The 21,686-nt window shown below is 43.2% G+C and overlaps 1 protein-coding gene across 4 annotated transcripts in view; it reads right to left on the bottom strand.

Moving 5' to 3' along the window:
- Utrn (utrophin) overlaps window positions 1-21,686 on the bottom strand; it is a 495,948-nt gene that overhangs the window by 327,472 nt on the left and 146,790 nt on the right. For all 4 annotated transcript variants that reach the window (XM_036169031.1, XM_036169034.1, XM_036169032.1 and 1 more), the window contains 9 exons: window positions 18,200-18,307; window positions 17,751-17,930; window positions 16,554-16,723; window positions 11,576-11,699; window positions 9,842-9,929; window positions 4,878-5,119; window positions 4,096-4,279; window positions 2,481-2,626; window positions 682-894 (listed from right to left, as the gene is read on the bottom strand). In XM_036169031.1, the coding sequence (XP_036024924.1) occupies window positions 682-894; window positions 2,481-2,626; window positions 4,096-4,279; window positions 4,878-5,119; window positions 9,842-9,929; window positions 11,576-11,699; window positions 16,554-16,723; window positions 17,751-17,930; window positions 18,200-18,307 (1,455 nt within the window). The remainder of the gene's footprint in view (window positions 1-681; window positions 895-2,480; window positions 2,627-4,095; window positions 4,280-4,877; window positions 5,120-9,841; window positions 9,930-11,575; window positions 11,700-16,553; window positions 16,724-17,750; window positions 17,931-18,199; window positions 18,308-21,686) is intronic.

Here is a 21,686-nt window from a genome sequence, read left to right as displayed (position 1 = left end):
AGGCAAGTATGAATCTCATTTACATCATTGTAAGATGTACACATTCTGTGAGCACGGCAGAAGGTTGTAAAAGTTACTCACTTGCAGTAGAAACACCGGAAGTTGTGTGGCAGAGTGCTTCCTTAGCATGATAAGACCCTGAGTTTAATCCCTACCCCTGGTTTAAAAGGCAGGTACAGCAACATACATCTGTAATTTCAGCACTTGAGAGGTGGAGACTGAAGGATCAGAAGGTCAAGGTCATCCTTGACTATGTAGCAAGTTTTAGGCCAGCCTAGGGTATGTGAGACCTGCCCCCATGCCCCCTCTCCATTCTCTACTGATAACTAGGTGAACTCCTTCCACTTTAACTAGTCACCACAATACTTGGATCACTGGTTCAAATGCCATGTAGATGCCCATGCTGAAATTCTATTTTAACCATTATTAAGCTATGCGCTTGTCAAGGTCTAGTTTACCTCTACCAAGAAGCCTTCTCTACAAGACAAAAGAAGTGCATGTGCTTACCAGCACATTAAAAGTATGCCTTTGATAAGCAAATTATAAATCCCAACTTAAGCATATAATAAGTGTGGAACCAGAAAGAATGCCAAATATTCAGAAAACAGACATTCAAATCTTACGTGGTAATCACTATGTACCCAGAAACAAGCTTCAACTCCTCTTGGTTTCTCGATTTACCTCAAAATCTCTGAGTCTGGGGATGATTTCCTCAAGCAAATGTAAATCTCTGGAAACTTTGGCCTTTACTTTATTCCATTTCCCCTGGACATCATCAAATTCTTGTTTATATGTTTTTCCCACATCAGGAAGCACATTTTTCTCCAAAATCTTTGTTTCTTCTGAAAGTTTATGTAATGTAAGTTTGTGATTCTCAAGGGTTTCATGAAGAGCCTGAAAAAGTTTCAAAAGATTAAAACCATACACAACAATGTAACACTGTATGTATCTGCACAGGTGTAGTAATATGAGATAAATATCATATACAACAATACAACAATGTATACATCTGCACAGGTATAGTAGTATGACATAGATATAGATATCATATACAACAATATATGTATCTGCACAGGTGTAGTAATATGAGATAAATATCATATACAACAATACAACAATGTATACATCTGCACAGGTATAGTAGTATGACATAGATATAGATATCATATACAACAATATATGTATCTGCACAGGTGTAGTAATATGATACACTATATATATATATATATATATATATATATATATATGTCACACAACAGTGTAACAATGTATGTATCTGCAAAGATGTAGTAATATGACATAGACATCTATCATATACAACAATGTATGTATCTGCACAGATGTAGTAGTAAGATATATATTGATGCACACACAATGAAAAGAGGGGAGGAAATTATCTTACTTAAAAAAATTTTTAAAAAGTCATAATCAGAAAAATCAGAGCTTTTGCCGGGTGGTAGTGGTGCATGCCTTTAATCCCAGCACTCGGGAGGCAGAGCCAGGCAGATCTCTGAGTTCGAGGCCAGCCTGGGCTACCAAGTGAGTTCCAAAAATGTGCAAAGCTACACAGAGAAACCCTGTCTCAAAAAAAAAAAATAAAATAAAAAATAAAAAAAAAAATCAGAGCTTTCTCTTCATGAGTTTTGTGGGGATGGCATAATGTATTCTGTACACTGAAAACCCCCAGAATAGCACACACAGTGGGTCAAGGTCACAAAGTCAAGAGTTGGTCTCTTTTATCAGGCAGGACAGTGTGGAACCTTAAGGCCACCAAGAAAGAAGCAGGGAAACAATTTAACCAACAAAACACGTAGTATCAATTCAGGTTTGGCATGGCTCATGACAGTCATCCCAGCACTTGAGAGGCTGAGGCAGAGGGATTGCTGTCAATTCTAGGCCAGCCTATACTATAGAGTGGAACCCTGTCTCCAAGAGAAAAAAAAAGAGAAAGAAAAAAATCAGTTCAACTAATACACCTCATTTTAGGAGAGATATTTATTTAGCAGACTATGAACAGGTTTAGAATTTCATGTGAACTGTAAGAAAATACATTTTTTTTTCCTAGTAACATTTAATGACATATCTTTTCTGGACCTCAGATTGATTGATTGAGGTAATTAAGCTTCAAATTATAAATTCTTAGGCCTGCAGGGTAGTTCAACAGATGAAGATAGTGGCCACACAGGCTGAAGACCTCAATTCTATCCCTGGAAGTTATAGCGAAAGAGAAAACCAAGTCCCCAGCCTTGCCCTCTGGACTCAGCACACACACACACACCTTCACAACACTACTACTAATAAACAATAAGCAAAAGTTAAAATCTTTTTTAAAAAAAATCTGCTACTTTCATAATAAAGTTTTAATCATTTTTAAAGACTTAATCAAAAAGACGTCCATTTTCTTTTTAAATCACTGAAAAACGACGACTTCAAATGCATAACACGAACCATCAGAAATAGAGTTCTCAGACACAGCTTACCTTTTTCTCCTGCAGGGCCTGCACCACCTCCGTGAGATCATTAAGGGAGTTCAGAGATGTCTGGGCTTTTTTTTCTGACTCACTTAGCACCTCTTTCAGGGTCTTCAATGTGTCCAAGTATGCAGGCCCAGGTTGGCTCTTCAGCTCTGATGATTTAAACATACTTACTCAGGAACAACACCGTAGAAACCTAATACTATTATTGTCTGCACCATTAGTCTTTTATATTTAATAAAAAGATTCCAATAGATAATAAATTAGACCCCATGATTCCAATTGAAAAGAACTTCTGTTGGTTAATAAAATAGGTCACCCCTCTGGCATTTCAAACAGACAGACTGTGGCTTCATCCCTCCGGAGGCCGTTGTTTGAAACATTAACTCACTATCATTTTTCTTCATTTGATCATGGTGAAATGTCTGGATGAAGCTTGAAGGACAACATTCCTTTTGTCTCACACGACCTTCCCTTCCTCAACGGCTACACAAAGAAGAAAAGGAAGCAAAGATCCCTCCACCAGCCTCCCTGAAATCCCATGAGTGTACACAACCTAGATGGGAACCCCACAGACAGTGAGGAACGGGGGTGGCTGGTAAGAGCCAGCTAGCACAGCACAGCCCTCTGTGGCTCTGTAAAAATCTCAAACAATCAGCATTTGTGCAGAAGAGGAAGTGAGTGGAATGAGAGGGACCCAGAGGTGAAACCAATTAGCAGCATAAGTTCAACTGCTTGCCACTGATCCTAATCAAAAACTGAAAGCTTGGCTTGTACCAGTCAGCTGAGAAGGGAGTCTTCTCTGGTATTTGTCACACTGGAAGTTAACTGATTTCACGAGCAAAATGCATCAATTCCAAATGCACAGTTAAAAGAAAGGCAACATGACACATTGGTCTATCGCGCATACATTCCTAATGTCTATACATTAGGAGCTAATCGAGTAGAGGGAACAGTCCCAGCGCTGAGTGCACACAGCCCACAGCAAACCGGTGCAGCAGCTGAAGAGAAGGTATACGTAACAGGATACACACGCTTTCAAAATCCTTCAAAGCCCGCTTCCCCAACAAGATTTATCCCAATTTTTCCAACTCCAAATTCTTTGATTTTGTTCACATTCTGGGAGCGCAAAGTGATTTCTTTTCAAGGAATAGGTGGGGCTGCTAAAACCCTAACCACTGGGGGCAAAGAGAAATTGATGATGTTTTTGTCGGGTCTGAACAGCTCTGAGCAAAATTGTTTCTCCCAGAAAAATCTCCAGAAGGGCAGGAGTGCAGACCATGTGCCTAGCATGCACAAGGTCCCGGATTTCAACACGTGCCCACGCAAGGAAAAGAAAAATCTTTCAGAAGTCATTATACCCAATGTCTTCAATTTTAGAGCACGCGACGCTGTCTATTTTATACACAAGTGTGAGCATAGGAAATAGTGTGAATGCACTGGAAGATCTCGAGGCACAAAAGTGCAGAGGAAACCAGCAGAAACTCAGATACACCAAAAGTTTAAATATTGGGAGTGATTTTTCGATTTAAGGCAAACTGAGAGGGGAGAGAGAGAGATAGAGAGACAGGGAGAGACAGAGACAGAGAAGAAGTGACTGCCACAGGAAGCAAGGATTTACCATCATTCTCTAATTGCTGCTGACGCTCCTCTAAAGCCTTCTGCACGGCCTGGTAGTGACTTCGAAGGTCATCAAAACCCTGCTGGACAAAACCTGGGACAGAGGGCCGAGACCTCAGGGCTGAGCAGCTGGCACACAGTGTTTCAATTCTGGGGTGAAGGCCAAGGAGATCTGTCAGCTCCCTCTATGGAAGAGAAAATACAGTCACTTCAATCCATGAAGAAGAGCATCCCCAGAGAAAGTTAGGAAACAAATAAACACAAAGCTCATGATACAAGATCCATTCTCTCCTACATTCTGCTCTCTCTTCAGATGGTAAGATCCTTTGCCTTTTACAAGACACAGCCTCTTGGGCTATAGGCAGCTTGGTGGGTATGAGCACTTGCTAGGCAATCATACAGACCTGAGTTTGGATCCCCAGCAGCCATGTAAAAATGTGGGCATTGACACGTTTGCCACCTTTGTGTTGTGGGAGGACAGAGAGAGAAAAAGATCACTGGGACTTACTAGACATCAGGCTCCAGGTTCAGTGAGAGACCATGTCTCAAAGGAATAAGGCCGAGTGTGGTAGGGCAGGACACCTAATGTCCTCTACTGTCCTCTGGCCTTCATAAGCAGAGATGGGCACTCCTATGCACGTGCGCTCGCGAGCACACACACACACACACACACACACACACACACACACACACATCTTCACCACACACATTGAATAAAACATCTTCTTTATAAATGAGACTCAGCACAGAAAGGCTGTAGAGTCCAGCTGTTTGGCACCCTACCTGGCAGGAATCTTTTAAGCTTGGCAAGGGCTGCTGGGGCGATTCAGAAAAGGGTGTGTCCCTCAGCCACTCTTCCTTCGCCTTGATGATTTTTTCAAGGGCATCGAGCTGCTTAAAATAAGCATTGATATCTTCCTGAAGCTGGACCTTCCTTCCCAGATCTTCCAGCTGCTGAGACACCGCCTTCCACTCTGATGAAACCCTCTCCAGAACATCGTTGATGTCTTCAGTCGAAAGGCCCTCTACACAAACAGAAAAGTCCAAGTGCATCAAAGCTGGCACTTCATCTAATGATACCAAGGTTGTTTAGAATTGGTCCTACACACTCTGATACCCTGAGAGATGAGACCACGTCACCTTTAAAGACTATGCCCTTAGGTCCCTTCTAGTACAACTGAAAATCATAATGATCCAGGGTTGGGGATTTAGCTCAGTGGTAGAGCACTTGCCTAGCAAGCGCAAGGCTCAGGGTTCAATCCTCAGCTCCACAAAAAAAAAAAAAAAAAAAAAGGAAAAGAATCGTAATGATCCACTTATGGGTAATTGGATGTCCTTTCACTCCTTGACTTAAGGGAGCAGCTCAGGAGTGGCGTGGCTATCTCACAAGGCACATCCATAGAGCATCCTCCAGTTCCTCTTCCAAGAATGCCTGTTTCCATCCGTGACACCCTACCACTCTGTTAGCTTCTAGTCTGATGCAGCCAAATAAGCTCAAATGCTTGAATTTGTGCAGAGCTGGAAAACAAGGCAGATAGCTAGCAAAACACAGAGCTAGCTCAAGTCTGTGGCGACAAAAGATGAAATGGTTCCCTCCCCTGAAAGCAACTGGGTACATGGAGGAACATGAAACCAGGAGCCAGGCCCCAGAAGCATCCACAAGCCTATTGAACATTCTAAACATACAAATAAATAGGAAAACACCAAAATAATGATAAAGTAGCTGCTTGGGAGATACACTTCAAAAATGCCACTATTCTTATTATGTTAATCTTATAAGGTTTACATCTATTTGCTTATTTTGTGTTGGGGGCTGCCCACGTGCCAAGTCATACACATGGAGGTCAGAGGACCAACTGCTGGAATTGGTTCTTTCTTCCCACCATGTGGGCCCCAGGAAAGGGACTCAGTCATTATGTTTGGTGGCAAAAGCCTTTACCCACTGAGCCATCCTACCAGCCCCTGAGAATCTTAAATTTTTTTCTCAAATTTTAAAAAAGTACCCAGTGTTTTTAGAAATGATTTTTAAATTATCTATAACAATAGGTCTTTCCATATTTTTCCAGTGCTATAAATACCATCAAATCTTTTTCAAATGAGTATGAGATGGTATAGGAAAGTGGCTACAGGGTCTTTCGGTTTGGCAGACATCTGAGCTGAAATGGTAGACTCAGCATCTTCAGGATATGAGTCGGAGGACAGTGAAATGAGTCTTCTTTGTAAGCATACATGGCCCAAATCCACAGTAATGAAAAGTCAATTTAAAAGTAAAATGTCATGGAAACAAGAAATCACTCTTGTTTCACCTACAATACAAGTTTAGAAAGTTGTGTTCACACAGTTGCCAAGAAAAATGGTGCTACATGAGACCCTTTTTCAAAATAATAATAATAACAACAGCAGCAGTAAGAGTTTGGAGAGATGGTAGTTAAGAGCACTCAGTGGTCTTGCAGAGGATCCAGATTTGGTTTCCAGCGCCCACATGATGGCTCACAACAGACTATAACTCAAGTTCTCGTCCCAGTAAGTTCTAGGTGCACACATGCAGCGAATACATGCATGCTGGCAAAAACATAGACACATAAGAGAAAAATAAGTCATAAAGAAAAATTTAATCCAAAGCAGTAATAACAAAACAACTCATACATACAAAAAGAAGTTAAAGATTGAAAACTCCTGGTTTGAGGATTTTGTCTAACTCATCTGCCACATTGTGCCGTGGTTCTTTGTAGCTTTGATCAGGGGCAGAAGCAGACACAAAACACTTAAAAAGATAGGCCAGGGGATCCCACCTCTCCTGGGTAGGATTCGGACATTCTGTAAAGTGCTATCAAACCCCATTAAAACTGATATGAACTTACTAATAAGTTCCTACTGCTGCTTATTTTCCTGTAAACAAAAAATGTAAGGGAAAGGGCAACCTAACTCCCCAAGTGATGCTCCTAGAGTCTCCTTACTGCCTTCAGCAAGAGGACTTTCATTAAAACAGAGTAAGCAGGCTGTCCTCATGCCAGCCTCCGCCGCTTGAAAAGCCCCTCAGGTGCCTTACATGGCAGTCACGGCTATAGTACAATCCCAGCTCCTGAAGAAGTAGCGCCAACCCTGAGAATGTCAAACTTTGCACTGAACATTTTGCACCCTTCAGTGAACACTGGATAACACCGCATCCATTAACAATGAGGCCAGAGCGGGAGCATGTTCCCCAGTGGCCGCAAAGCACCGATGTGACTGCTGCAAAAGGAGGGGGAGGTGATACGACACTTGGTACAAACACAAAACTTTATTTATTTGGTGAGTTTGCAGGGATAGGTACAAACACCCTTTCTCTGGCTACGTGAGTGGGTTGTTTAGCTCACTGGGTGAACTGGCTGGAAAGCACACTTTTAAATGGCTTTCCCTGGCATTGCAAAGTCAGGCCTAATAACAGGCTTCTCATGAGTGGTCCTTTCTCACCTGCTTGCAGGCTGATGGGTTGAGTGAGTGACCGGAAGAAAGAGGAAGCAACAGACTGCAGAGGTGAAACCAGTGAAATCAAAACTGTCAGATCTGAACCAGGGAGCAGTGGGGGACATGTGGAGACCGGTCGCCTAATAGTTTTAGAAAACGCAGGGTAGACCACTTGGCTAGTGTATGCAAAGCCCTGGCTTCAATCCCTAGCATGGAGGTGGGGTTCAGGGAAAGAGTTGGGGGGAGGGGGAGGAGGGCGGGGAGAAGGAAGGATGGAGGGAGGGAGCACAGAACTGAGCAGACCAGGAGATCTAAACCTCAAAAGGAGCAAGGAAGTCGGATGTTTGACACCTGAAGAGACAGACATGAGCAACTGGCTGACCACGTTGCTCAAATGGCAGAGGAGCCAACTGTCTCCACAGCTGCAAAGTAGACAGGGCCTCAACTGGCCACCACGAAAGGGCAGAGGTAGCCAGGTCCTGAGCCGTCGCAACACTGACCGCAGCCAAAGCCACAAGCCCCAGCTGAGCAGTGTGAGAGAACAAGAGGGGAGGTGGAGGTAAACTGAGGTAGAGAGTTGAGGCTGGAGAGAGACAGAAGGCAGTAGAAAGCCTGAGAAGAAACCACAAGCTAAAGGCTCCGGAATACATCCAGAGAGCTGCCAAGTCTTTAGAGCCAAGAGCCTTAGCCACCACAGGCACAGAAGTGCCACTGCCAAAGGGCTGAGGAATTCCTAGAGTTTAGGCCCACTCACAAGGTACAAAGGCAGCCACTTTCTAGGGCTGAAGAGCCCTCACTTCCTAGCCCACACAATAACGCTTGTAGAAGAGCCCCACTGTGGGAAGCCGGCACAAGACCTTTAACACTAGAGGGCACTGCCTGCCATTGCTCCTGCCTGCTGAGGCCATGCACTGAGCTGTCTGCAGGAGACTACTAACTCGTACTGCCCTTGACGATCATGAATTCTATGCAGATGGAGCTAAGACCCCCGCCAGCTGACGGACAGCCTAAGTATTTTTAGAATAAGGAGCAGGTGCGCAGGAAATGTGCTCTTTGGTGCCCTCATCTAGAGTTCTTAAGAAGGGAGGCTCTGCAGGAGGTCTACCCAGTCCTACCTGCTCCTCCATATGTGCTACAGTTGGCGTGTACCCACTATAGTTTCTGCCCTTCTACCACCATCTAAAGTAGCACGTGACCCTCACCAGATGGGAACCCGCACCCCAGGCTTGGACTTTCTCAGCTCATCATCTCTTTTCTTAAGGGGGCAGAAAGGAAGATCCACCCCCAGCAAAGAAATGCCTACATGCCAAACGTAACAGCCATCACAAAAACAAATACTAATTTTAGGTTTCTCTGTGTCTATGCAAGACTTTAGTGGGGAGTAGGGTCTTTATGGCTTGCAAAAATTTCAAATACAAGTGACACCAAATTTAAGTAGAAAAAAAATATTCCTAGAGTACTTTAATGTGATCCTCTGACAATGACCAAAAATCGAACATCAGTGAGTGTCCTACTTAGCTTTAATTGTCCATTGGACACACCCTAGCATCATCTCAAAGGCAAACCTCAACTGAGGAATTATCTAATATCAGACTGGCCAGTGAGCACATCATAAGGGGAACGGTCTTGATTGTTAAAAGACATGGGGAGGTCCAGCCCACCATGGGCAACACCATTCCTTAGGCAGGTGGTCCTGGGCTTTACTGGCCAGGCAGCTGGCAGGCTGCATCCTCCATGGTTTCCACTGTCAGATCCTGCATTAGTTTTTACCCTAACCTCCCTCAATATTGGACTGTGATTTTTAAGCTGAAATAAGCCCTTGCTTCCCCTGAGCTGCTTTGGGTCATGGTATCTGTCACAGCAACAGAATGAAAACAGAATACTGGGTTTACCATAAGGCAATTTCATACCTAAGATATTGCCAGCATAAGAATTTTCCCTCATCTATATAAAAAATTCAGAGTATGTAACCCCAAAGGTGAGGTTTTGAAATCTTGTGCACTGTTGGATTTTAATTGCTCTGCTGAGGTTTTCAACGTTCTTAGTTTTCTAAAACCACCACCCCCCACCCCATGTGGGAGCAGAATGACTTTGATTTTATCTGTTTTTAATAAAAAGCTTCAATATAAGATTTCAGTTTTTTAAGAGATTCTGCTGCCTCAAAAAAAAAAAATGAAAACCAGCTTTCTTTTTTCTAGCTTTTTCTATTAAATGTTTTATGTGTTAAACTGCAAATATTAAGTGTGACCTTCTAAAAAAAATCTGAAAGAAAAAAAAAAAAAAAACCCGCAGGGTCTCACCTTTTCCCATTTGCTCTAGAAGGATTTGTCCGGTTTGCTTCAGTTCATCCAGTCGGGGGATTCTCTCTGTCTGCTCTTTTTCTAATCCCTGGAAATAAAGCCCAAATATAAAATACTGAAAACTTCCTCTCAATATAATGTCGATGCTATTTTAAAATCTCATATTTAGTGGCCTCTTAACTTTTCTTTAGGTATTTCAAGGTTTAACCACAAAGTATTACAATGAAAAAAAACTAAGCAATTCCTGGCCACTTTCTAGCACTGTGAGAATTAATAAATCTGAAAAAGAAAATTCCAAAAACAATGATAACAGTGACTATAAATTTTAGATTCTTTTAGAAGGAAGAATGATATACTGTGTAATTATGAATTACTATCAAGGGGAAATCATTCAAATTAGCATTTTGGGTCTAAGATATCCATGCAGAAACATAGTTTATTTCATATCATAAGAATAAAGGTTTGGGCATGCATCTTTAAGCTCAGCACTTGGGAGGCAGGAGAAGGAGGACCTTTGTGAGTTCAAAGCCAACCTGGTCTACAGAGCAAGTTATAGGCCAGACAAGGCTACACAGTGAGACCCTGTCTCAGACAGAATGAAAAGGGCTAGGGGGTGGGAGAAAAACAGAAGAACGGTTTGGGAACAAGGAACTCAACATGCTATGACAGAGCTCACCAAGGAGAAGCCAGAGAGCAAGAGAATATTTTTGAGCCTCAGAATTATCTGCTGACATTATAGTTGGTCCAGGGTCTAATTCTAACTCAAGTGTGAGCACAGCACATTCCACACACAATTTTAAAATAGCGACAAATTGCTTTAGAACCCAAACTGAAGCGTTTTTGGCCTGAGAAATGGCCCTGTATCATAATACAGTGGCCCTCAGTATCTGTCTGTGGAGAAATGCCAGACTCCAAAATCTGAGACTGCTCAAGTTGTTTATGTAAAACAACATTTACATATTGGCTGTATCTATCGTCTTATAAGTTCAAGTCATCTCTGGTTTGCTTAAAATACCCAATGAGATGTAAAGGTAAGGTGAACAGATGTTATGCTGTGGTTGACCAGTGACAAGTGTGTGTGCATGTGTAACTCAGATACAATCATCCTAGGACTCACCACATGGTACTTGAGCAAGACAGAAAGCTGCAGTTCTCTAACAAGGCTGTTAGGTTGGGATGAGGGCACTGGGAAATGGTGACAAGTCACAGCAGGGTGTGTGAACACTTCATTCAGATTCTCTAACATGTTTGGTGTGCAATGAGTTCAAGTTTTACTTTCAGTAACTTTCTAGAAACACTCTTCCCAGTATTTTCCATCCAGTTAATTGGTTCCATGGATCCAATGACAAATTGCAATTTATTTTTAAAAGCTACCTTGTGTAAAGAGAATATATTGAAGAAAGTTTAATACACCAAATGCTTTGTTGTATACACAGGCAAAATATCTTTGGAACAGCACAAAGTCCAAAGTTACTTGATGTCAGACAATGTAGATCTAAACATACTTAAAAGGTAGAAATGATGACTATATGTACAACTCAGTGGTTCAGGAAAAGGGGAAAAAAGAATTCCTCCTCCATATGGGGACCTGATGTTTAGTGTGACACTCTAAAAACCATCTGCAGCTACATTTATTTCACAGAATCTTCTAGACCCTGCCACATCTCTAGGCCAACAGCAAAATTAGCCTGATGGGTTATTTTTATTTCCTAGCATATTTGTTTCATACCTTACCTTCAATTTCTTTTTCATTCCCGAAGTTTCTTGCAACTTCTTAAACTCTTTCATCTCTGTGTTCTGAATGGCACTCTTTGATTTCAAAATCCAGTTCAATAGCTCTGCACTTACAGCATCAAACCTGATTTGAGACAGAGATGTTAGCCTCTGCCATTGACTTGCTATCACTGTTGCCTTGGCCCAATAAAGAATAACCTAAATGCCCACCAGGCATGTGCTCTCAACCAATGCCCCCAAATAGAACAACTACCCATAACAGTATCATACTTTCACAACTAACACACCTTAGGGTGAACATACTATAGGATTAATAAAATAATAATTAACTTTTTTTTTACTTAATTGGGAATCATTTGTATCTTTATAAACTATTATAAATAACAAAACCCAGATTTTGTTAGATAACAGAAAAGAACAAGTATAAACATTGCTAGAATTGTCTTGTTTTATACAATGCACAGTTAATTAGATGCATCTCAGCCTTCAAGAAGCTTCACGTTATCAGGAAGCAATGGAAAATGACAGGTCATAACAAAAGAATTTGCTAGGTACTAATAGCAGAGCTCCAAAAGGGGTGACTCCTCACCCATCCAGGGAAAGGATGGTCTCAGGGCATAACAGTAGCTGTGCTTAACAGCTTTCCTTGCAAAGAGAAGACAAAGGAAAGGGAGATCATACTTCGCAAGCTATGAATGGGTGTGTCTGGTACAGTGAGTGCTGTGAGGTAAGGCTCATTAGCAATAAGGCCAAGAATCACAGGGGCCAGTGACTGGAAGGCCTTGGTGATTTATTACAGAATCTAGACTTAAACAAAGAGCCCTAGAGGGTGTTAAGCACAGACCTGATAAGAATCTGTTCCTAGGGTCCCATTCACTGTGGAGACAGAACCAGAGACTGCACAGAAAAGGCTGCCATAGGAAGCAGGAGGAACTCAAGAGATTGGCAATGGGGGAAGAATGGACAGGTTGAGCATGGGATGCAGAAGCCGTGAAGAGCACGGTGAAGAAGGTGAGCAGACCCTTGGCCAAGCCCTTCGTGCCCATCACTACTACAAAGAGCCCTCAGCACACCCTATGACAGCACACCCTATGACAACACACCCTCAATTACTCCTACCAGAGTGGAGGCAGGAGAGTTCAGAGAGGTGTTTAAAGAACTTCCACACCAATAAATGAAGTGGGACCTACTCAAGCAAAGATAGTCCATGTAGCCAACCCCGTCACTCTGATGTGTACCATAAGCAGAAGATGTATTTCACAATCCTTCTGGGAAACATCCCTTAAGGTGTATCTAGCAGATGCTGAATAATCGCCCCTTCACTAAGGTAAGTTTCTGTATAATCTGTGATTTTAAAACAGGCGTGTCTGCAAGATCTTGAATCTAAATCACTGAGGCCTAGAGTGGAGAATGTAAGATTTAAGAGAATTAATCAATTCATAGCTACCAACCAGAACTAACTTGGCATCTGGTGGCTGACCCCAAGCACCACCACCTGTTAATATGTAAGTGTTCCAGGCTAAGTAGCCCAGAAGCAGCAATGCCTCTTATGGGCTGTGCACCCCTTTACCCAGAACCTTCCCTGCCTTGCAGCCTCTTCTCTGTCCACAGCCAATCTAAGCACAATGTAAACCGAAACGCCCTTCCCCAATCTTTCCTTTCTTTCAGCTCACACCTTTCATCCCAGCACTCTGGAAGGCAGAGAGACAGGGATCTCTGTGGGTTCGAGGCCAGCCTGGTCTACGGAGCAAGTTCCAGGACAGCCAGGGTGGTAACAGAGAGAAACTGTGTCTCAAAAAGCCAAAACAATGACAAGAACAATAGCAAATGCCTTGAATGCTGGGGAGATGGATGGCTCAGAAGGTAGGGTGCGTGCCCTCCAAGATCTGATTAAGACGGGCTGGGTGGCATGTTTATAGTCCCAGAGTTAGGAAGGCAGAAACAGTCAAGTTCCTGAGGTTCACTGATAAATAAGACAGGTGGACCATGCCTCAGGAATGGTTGACCTCTGGAATGCACACACACACACACACACACACACACACACACACACACACACACACACACAGATGCGTACATGCACACATGTGCGCACACACGCACATTTTGGGCTCTTAGTTCCAAAGCATCCATTTCTATTTGCTGAGCAGTTTTGCTACTGTGGGATTCAAAATTCGTCCCTTTTATTTCAGAGATGGAAAGGTCTATGAATTTTACTTGAATATAACTTAAGATTGAGAGTGTATGATGCTCTAGCTAAGTAACCAGAATCCAGGTGTCATCAAACATCTTACTTCTGTCTTCTGATTAGGATTGCTACATAATCTTTCAGAGAAGAAGAAAGCCCAAAGAGCATACAGTTAAAATGGCCTTGGAGACTAAGTCAGTTTCTGCCCTTAAAAATGAGTTCGATACACTGATCCCAGTACCAGATAACCAGATAGTTGGGAATGCCCGTTGTGGGCAGATTAAAAAAATAATAATAAATAAATAATTAAGAAGGAAGGAAGGAAGGAAAGAAAAGAAGAAAGGAAGGAAGGGAGGGAGGGAGGGAGGGAGGGAGGAAGGAAGGAAGGAAGGAAGGAAGGAAGGAAGGAAGGAAGGGAAAAAGAAAGAAAACAAACTAAAATTGACTACAATCTGCATCAAAAGAAAAGAGAACAGACCACCACATTTAAGGCATGCCCTGTAAACTGAACCTGGGAATGAGTGGTTATTTAGAGCTCTCAACTGCCTGCAGCGTTCACTTCCAACACAAGTTCATCCCCATCTCTACAGCAGACTGCATAGACAAAAGGGTCTGAAAATTATGTCACACCAGGACTAGCTAAGGAGCGCCTAGGGCCTTAGGACAACGGAAACGAATAGGAGAGCTGACTTCAGATAGTCATGTGGGACCATTTCGAAGAGGGGCTGATCAAGAGACTAGGGGGAAATCGAACCACATTAAGGCTGAGAGATTGGCACAGGAGGAAAACTAGAAGCCTCCCCAGCCAAGGCCAACAGGAAGCAGGTACTGCAGCATGCAGAAAAGCAGCGCTGCACATGGAGGAAGTTCTAGTGTGGCAATGACCCCCTCAAAGGTCACAAACCCCGGGCTCAGAGCTTAGGCTTCTGGCTTTCCTCTCTGCTCTGGCCCACGGCCTCCTCCTAAGACGTGCATACCATTTCTTAACAAACTGTCTCTGCTTCTGCTATTTCCTAAGTCTCCGTGTCCAAGTCGATCTTCTAGGAATAAGAAACTAGAGATCCCAGTGGGCAACCACCAGACTCAGAGATGCCTACAGAAGCACTACCAGGCTCTGCCCAGCCCTACAAAGACAACACACAGGATGTTCAGAGCCAAACACAGGGCACAGAAACATTACAGATGAGGAGATTTCCCTGCCTTCTGCTACCAGGAATTACATGTACTTAGGCCTCTGTCCAGGAATTAATCCAGTAATGAATGTCTGCCTCAATCTAATCTCAAAGGTCATGACTAGCCCCTCGTAGCTCACTGCTGCTTACAATCCCATCTTTGTGCCAACTGGGGAGACTGGGATAAGGGGAAGGGACACATGACCCAGTTCCTCTGGACCTCCAGGACACCGAGGGCTGTTTATGCACTTGAAGAAACAAGTGACGTGGCTAGTGACATCAAGGACACAGTTTGCTAAGAAGACACACCGTAAGAGTGAAAGCCACCAAACCAGTGACTGCAAGGACCACAGCGGGAATGCAGTGGGAACGTCTGCTGCGGCACATCCTCTGACCACAACTGGACCACCTCTGGACTTCCTGTCATACGACATGATAAAAGCTGTTAAAGTCACCTTGGGTACAGTGTTTCGTCTCTTGCCGTGGACGGCTCGCTCGTTATTCACCACAGGCAAGTATAAATTAAGCTCACCCCATGATACACCCTGTCTCTTCCAAAGTCAGCCCTGGAGACACACGCTGCCAGACGCGCCTGGCAGCTAACAAGGGCTCAGGAAATGGAAGGTTGCTGCTAATATTGACATCAGCGGTATCTTCTTCCCCGCTGCCATTGCCAAAGCCAAGGTTCTACAGCTGCTGCTTGCCACTCCAGGTGTGCTAGTCATTCAGGAGACACCATTAGGAGGCAGAAAACAGGCTTAGGGGCAAAAAGAAAATCAGCTGGTGCACCTCGAATCCTGCTTTCTCTAACAAAAGTGAGACTATGAAAAGCATATGCTTTTTGATTCGGGCCCCTCATAACTGCCGATGTACCTGAGCCCTGGGATCTCACTGCAGGGGGAAGCATGAGAACAAACTTGTTGAGGGTCACTGTGACCGGGCCTATGAGATCCAGGACCTGCAACACAGTACGTCTTAAAGGACCTGACCCAGCCAAGGCCCAGGGAAGGCCGCTAAGTTCCCCTTCTAACAATCTCCAGTTTTCTTTCGAATCAATAAGATAAAAGAAATATTTTAACCCAAGAGAGGACTTTCAGCTAAACAGGAAGACTCTATTTAGAAACCCGATAAAGAAATTAACAAAGAAAACCTGAACTCATGGAAGAAGGGGCGGATGGCGAGGAAAAGCAGGGGAAAAAAATGAGAGACCAGAAATGTATTATTTCCCTGGACTGCTATTTTAACAATGAGAAAAGGAAAGAGACTCACAAAGAATAAGGAATTTATCAGAAGCCAAACTGTCAGTACTTTAACATCTGAAAGAAAGAATAAAGGAGGAGCAGCAAACAATCCTTCTGGGGGTGGGGGGATGGATGGGGAAGGAGATGAAGAGTTGCATCACATCAGTCTCCAGATTTAACGGAGGCTGAATAAAATCCCTCGGGGCAATTTAGATGCTTAGGTCCTGTGAAGCAGAATATTCCAAAGACTCAAAAGGCAGCAAATGAGTTCGGGACTGAATTTCCATAATAATGAGTATGTCTAAATTCGCATTTGATTAGTGATTAGTACAAGTTACGTTATGCACAGGCCTGACGTTGGGGTGGATGTCTCTTACTTTTTCTTGGCCTCCACATCCACGTGGATCTGCCTCTTCTTTGGCGGGGGAGGAGGGGGCAGCTCCTGCTTAGACTTTTTGGTCGGTCCTTGTTCTCTTACATGAACGGTCTCCAAAAGATCCTTCTGAGAAATCTGGGACATGCCAAGCTTTGCTACAGCCTGAGTCACCTGAAAGAAAAGTCACAGCAAGCTTTGTCTCTACATGAAGGCCTTTACTGAGAGACAGTCACACCAAATTCTCCCTATGAAAATGTACAATTCGAGCCAAGCATGGTGGCACACACCTGTAATGCCAGCACTTGGTAAGTAGAGGCAAGGGTTAGAGGTTCAAGGCTAGCCAAAGCTATATAAAAGCAAAAGGAAAAGTCTACTTCCGTGGCTATTCGTATGTAACTGGCTCCACATTTTATCTCCAAGTTAGCCACGGCCATGCCATCTTGTAATGCTTCTCCATTGTGCTTGAATAATGACAGTTCCCCAAACCAAAGTAATTTTTTTAACTACAGTAACTTGTTTTACTAGATTCTTGCTCTGGCCACCTTGCTGACTCCCAGTAATGGCCCAAAAGAGATGTTCATTGACATTTTCTAAGTTACCACTCACCTTGTCTTTGCACAGGACAAAAGAGGAACATGCTAGTGTCCTCTGCCTCTCCCCTTTCTGCCCTGTAACTAACTAACTAACTACCCTGGCCCCCAAGCAGACGGTAGGCTCTAGTTCCTGAACTGGAGACCCACTCTGCAGGCTTTTCTCCCAAATGAAAATTGTGTCCTATCATTGAATAGCTCACATCCTTACCTGCCTTTTCTTCTCACTGGCCTTATACTCCAGGTTAACTTAATGACTCCAAAATAGAACCTTCTATCTGTTCACAGCATCCCATGCCCCATTCTCCACCCCTGTCAACCTCACAGCATCCTATTCCTCAATCCCCACCCCTGAAAGCCAATGAGCACCTCTCATTCTACCAGATTTTGTCCACCCTGCACATTCCATATGTACCGAACCACACTGCACGTGACTGGCTTCTTTTGGTTTATCACCAAGTTTTCCTGGTTCAGCCACATTATGTAGATGTCTCATTCATTGTTATTGTCAATTAGGACTGCACACTTTGGATATGAGACTGCAGTTCTCTGTTCCTAAACACTTACAGTTTTATTGCATGGTGGAATATACTAGGTGCAAAAGGTACCTGGTTGGAAGAGTCTTCTAGTCTCTGAACCAAAGAATCCCATCTCTGTGTTAGTTCCTCTGAGTCACTGCTCATCTTCTGAGATGCCTTGGGATTATTGAGTAACTGACCCACATCCTGGCCAATCTCACTCAGCTGGTCCAGTGTTTGCCTCTTCATTTCCATGTCTTCCTTCAAGATCTAGCATGTGAAATATTTATCAGACAACTCTCTCTCAATAAGTCTTCTCGTCCTCAGGGAGTGTAAGCAGATAGATTGGTGGCACTACTGACAACATGTTCTGCTATTCTCTATGCTGTAATAAATGAGTCTTGGTTCGGTCCCATGGAGGGTAGCCTTAAGTGATGGGAAACGAGCCATCGGCTGTATTAACTCAACTGTATTAACACTTAGTTACAAAACACTAAACATCACTGGCTTACAACAGACATCGACAGCCACACACTTACCGCCAGACGCCGGACACTGACACTCAGTTCCCTTTGGTCTTTGAAGTTGCTGGTCTGGACTTTATTCAAAGCCTCTTCCTTTTCAGTGAGCCAAGCTTCCAACAAGCACTACAAGTAATAACAAAAGTTGGAAATATACATGGGAAATCATCTGGTGATACGCAGAAATTCCCAAATATCTAACCTGTTTTAATGGCATCACATTTAATGGAGGATAATAAGAACTTCAAATACCCATGTCCAAGGAACAAATGACTGCCAAAAGCATTAGCCTCCAACAACTTACAACAGATAAGTCCTAAACTAGGGTAACTGGTAAGGTGTGGACAGAATTCAGTGTGTCCCCCTGTCCCCGCAAGGGCTACTGTGCTGGAAGATCGTGGTTACCAGTGTGGCAGGTGAGAGGTGTAGAGTCCAGTAGGAGGTCAATGAGGGTGCTGCCCTCACAAGGAAAGAATCTTCTGGGGCTTCCATATGTTCCTGAGAATCACTGTTACCAAAGAGCAAGGCTGACCCTTTCCTGACCTCTGGCTTCCTATGTCGTGATCTCTCCCTTTGGGGTCCATTCCCACCACAATGCTAAGTGTTGTGATGTGACAGACAGGGGCTTCTCACCAGAGCTAGCACCATACTCTTTGACATCTCCATCTCTAAAACTTTGAATGGAGCAAGCCTTTAGGACTGTGGGCACAACTCAGTGATAGAGCTACTAGGTGCAGTCCTTAGTAGCACCTCATGAAAGACTATAAATAAGTCTTTTTGTCCTTATATATTACCCAGCCTCTAGGATGGTTTGGGTTTTTGTTTGTTTGTGGGGTCTTGCTAGTATATCAAGCTGGCCTTGAACTCGAAATCCTCCTGTCCCAGCCTCCTGAGCACCTGGGACTCATAGGTATGTAGCACCAAAGCTGGCTAAGGATTTTATTATAACAGAAAAAAATTATTCCATATAGTAACTAAGCCTAAATCTCAAGAAGGTGAGTAGATAAAAGACACTAAATCCAATTATGTCAAGTTTTTAAAAAATCCTATAATAACTAAGGTTTTTGTTTGTTTGTTTTGTTTTTCCTTGGGATGGGAGGGCTCGAGATGGGGTTTCTCTTTGTAATAGCCCTGGCTGTCCTGAAACTTACTCTACAGATCAGGTTGGCCTTAAACTCACAGATATCCTCCTGCTTCTGCCTCCTAAGTGCTGGGATTAAAGGTGTGTGCCACCATCACCCAGAATAACTCTAAGTTTAAGCAAAAGGAAACTCAGAGGTTTCCTTGTTCCTGCTTCTCATTTTAGAGAAGAGGACAGAAGTCAAGTGATGTGTTCAAGGTCAGCTAGCTAGTTACTGGCTGAGCTGGGTCATGGACTCCTACCCCTAAATCAAAGGTCTGTCCACAGCACCATGAAGGAAAAGTATGTAAATGGTCAGAGTTCAAAAGCAATTACATTGAAGGAGGAAATCTGAGGCTGTCAGACTAAAAGCCTTGTTAAGAGAGTTGTCTGATAAATATTTCACATGCTAGATCTTGAAGGAAGACATGGAAATGAAGAGGCAAACACTGGACCAGCTGAGTGAGATTGGCCAGGATGTGTGTCAGTTACTCAATAATCCAAGGCCAACAACCAAAATATTTAAAAGTCACAGCCAAAAGTGCATGTTCTTTTAGAAGATGCTGAGTGATGTAGTAAGATAACCTTAAGGGGGCAACTATGGCTGAGATAAACCAGTCCCCCAAAGTAATATTTCAGAAATGCTTTTCTGTATCGCTTAGGGGCCAGAGCCTACTTCTGCACTTAAAATAGGATGAATTCTTTCTCGATTGTCTTATTAACCAGTTTATTGACAGGCTATTCCTTATCTTTGTGGTCTACCACCACCACCACCACCCCAAAAAAGACAAATAACCAGGGAACACACACACACACACACACACACACACACACACACACACACACACACAACGTGTTCTAGCAGCAGTCAATAGCAAATGGATGGATGGTTGATTTAAAGCTTCTAGTGATAAAAATGGCCAAAACTTGATATCCCTTGGCTTTTATTTTTTTAAGTTATTCCAGACATCAATAAATTATTTCACTCAGATGTCTTAGAGTTTCTATGGCTGTGATGAAACACCACCGTGACCAAAAGCAACTTGGCAGGGAGAGACTTTAATCTCCTCTTTCAACTCTCAGGTCACACCCCATCTCTGAGGGTCTTAGGGAAGCACAGCAGGGGGAGGCCTTAGTGAATGAGATGACTGCCTTACTCTTGGGTTTGCTCTGCTTTCCACTACAATGCAGGACCACCTGTTGCGGGAGGACCACCACAGTGAGCTGGGCCCTCCCACAGCAATCACTAATCAAGAAAACACCTGCACAGACTCTCCTACTGATCAATCAGAAGGAGACATTGTCTCAATTGAGGTTCCTCTTACCCAATAACTCCAGGGTGTGTCAAGTTGACAATAAATATATAAATAAATAAACAAACAAACAAACAAACAAGCAAGGACAGTAGAAAAGCCACACTGATTTTTTTTTTTTCTGACTATACTGATGCCAATAATAATTACTGAAGCAAAATATTTAACTACCGTAGGGAACACTTTGACCTGAACATAAAGTTCCCGGTTAATGTACATATTGCCAAAGTGCAGCAGCCACATGTCAAAAAGCAGAACTGAGTCTATTATATGATGTCTGTTTTGAGATAGGATCTCACAGCCCAGGCAGGCCTCAAACTTGCTACATAGCTCTGAGTATAAATTTGAATTTCTGATCCTTCTGCCTGGTGCTGGGATACAGAACCCACCACCACACCCACTTTATGAGTAACGAAAGAGTTAACCCAAGGTTTCATACATACCAGGGAAGTGCTCTACCAACTGAGCCACATTCACATACCCATCCTGTTATCCTTAACTGAAAGAAGAGGAGGAGGGGGCGGAGGAAGAAGAGGAAGAGGAGGAAGAGGAAGAAGAATAGCAACGGGAGCTACCATACTGATCAATGACTTAGGTTTGGACGAGTTTTGCAACACGGTATTTAAAATCTATGTGCTATCAGCCACTGCATATGGTAAGCCACAAGATATCACCCATCTGGTTCCTGATCCCCAGGGAGAGAATAGAGCTGCTTTTTCTGGAGAGAAGTGCAGTGTCTTTAGAAGAGTCAAGACGGACACTGTGAGAACATTGCATCTGCTTACTTTCTAGACTACAAGTGTTTGACAGCGGGGAGAAAAATCACACTTTTTTTGTATTCTGTTTTGATAATGACTCTTGTGTCAAGCTACAGGGTGAGCAAAGGGCCACCATTCTAACAGAAAAACTGCCCCAGTGCAACTGAGTGTTCATTTGAAGGCAATTCGAGAGAGTATTTTCTCATTCATTTCAGCCCATATGCTGCTAAAAGTTAGGAGGAAGATTATAATTTAATGTTCACAGTGTATTGAGGCTATACCTTTACCTGTCATTTACTGACCACAAACTACAT

The sequence above is a fragment of the Onychomys torridus genome, chromosome 19 (genome assembly GCF_903995425.1).
Source record: "Onychomys torridus chromosome 19, mOncTor1.1, whole genome shotgun sequence".
Lineage (NCBI taxonomy): Eukaryota > Metazoa > Chordata > Mammalia > Rodentia > Cricetidae > Onychomys > Onychomys torridus.
Note: the sequence above shows the minus strand (reverse complement) of the source record. Positions and strands in the feature narration are given on the sequence as shown.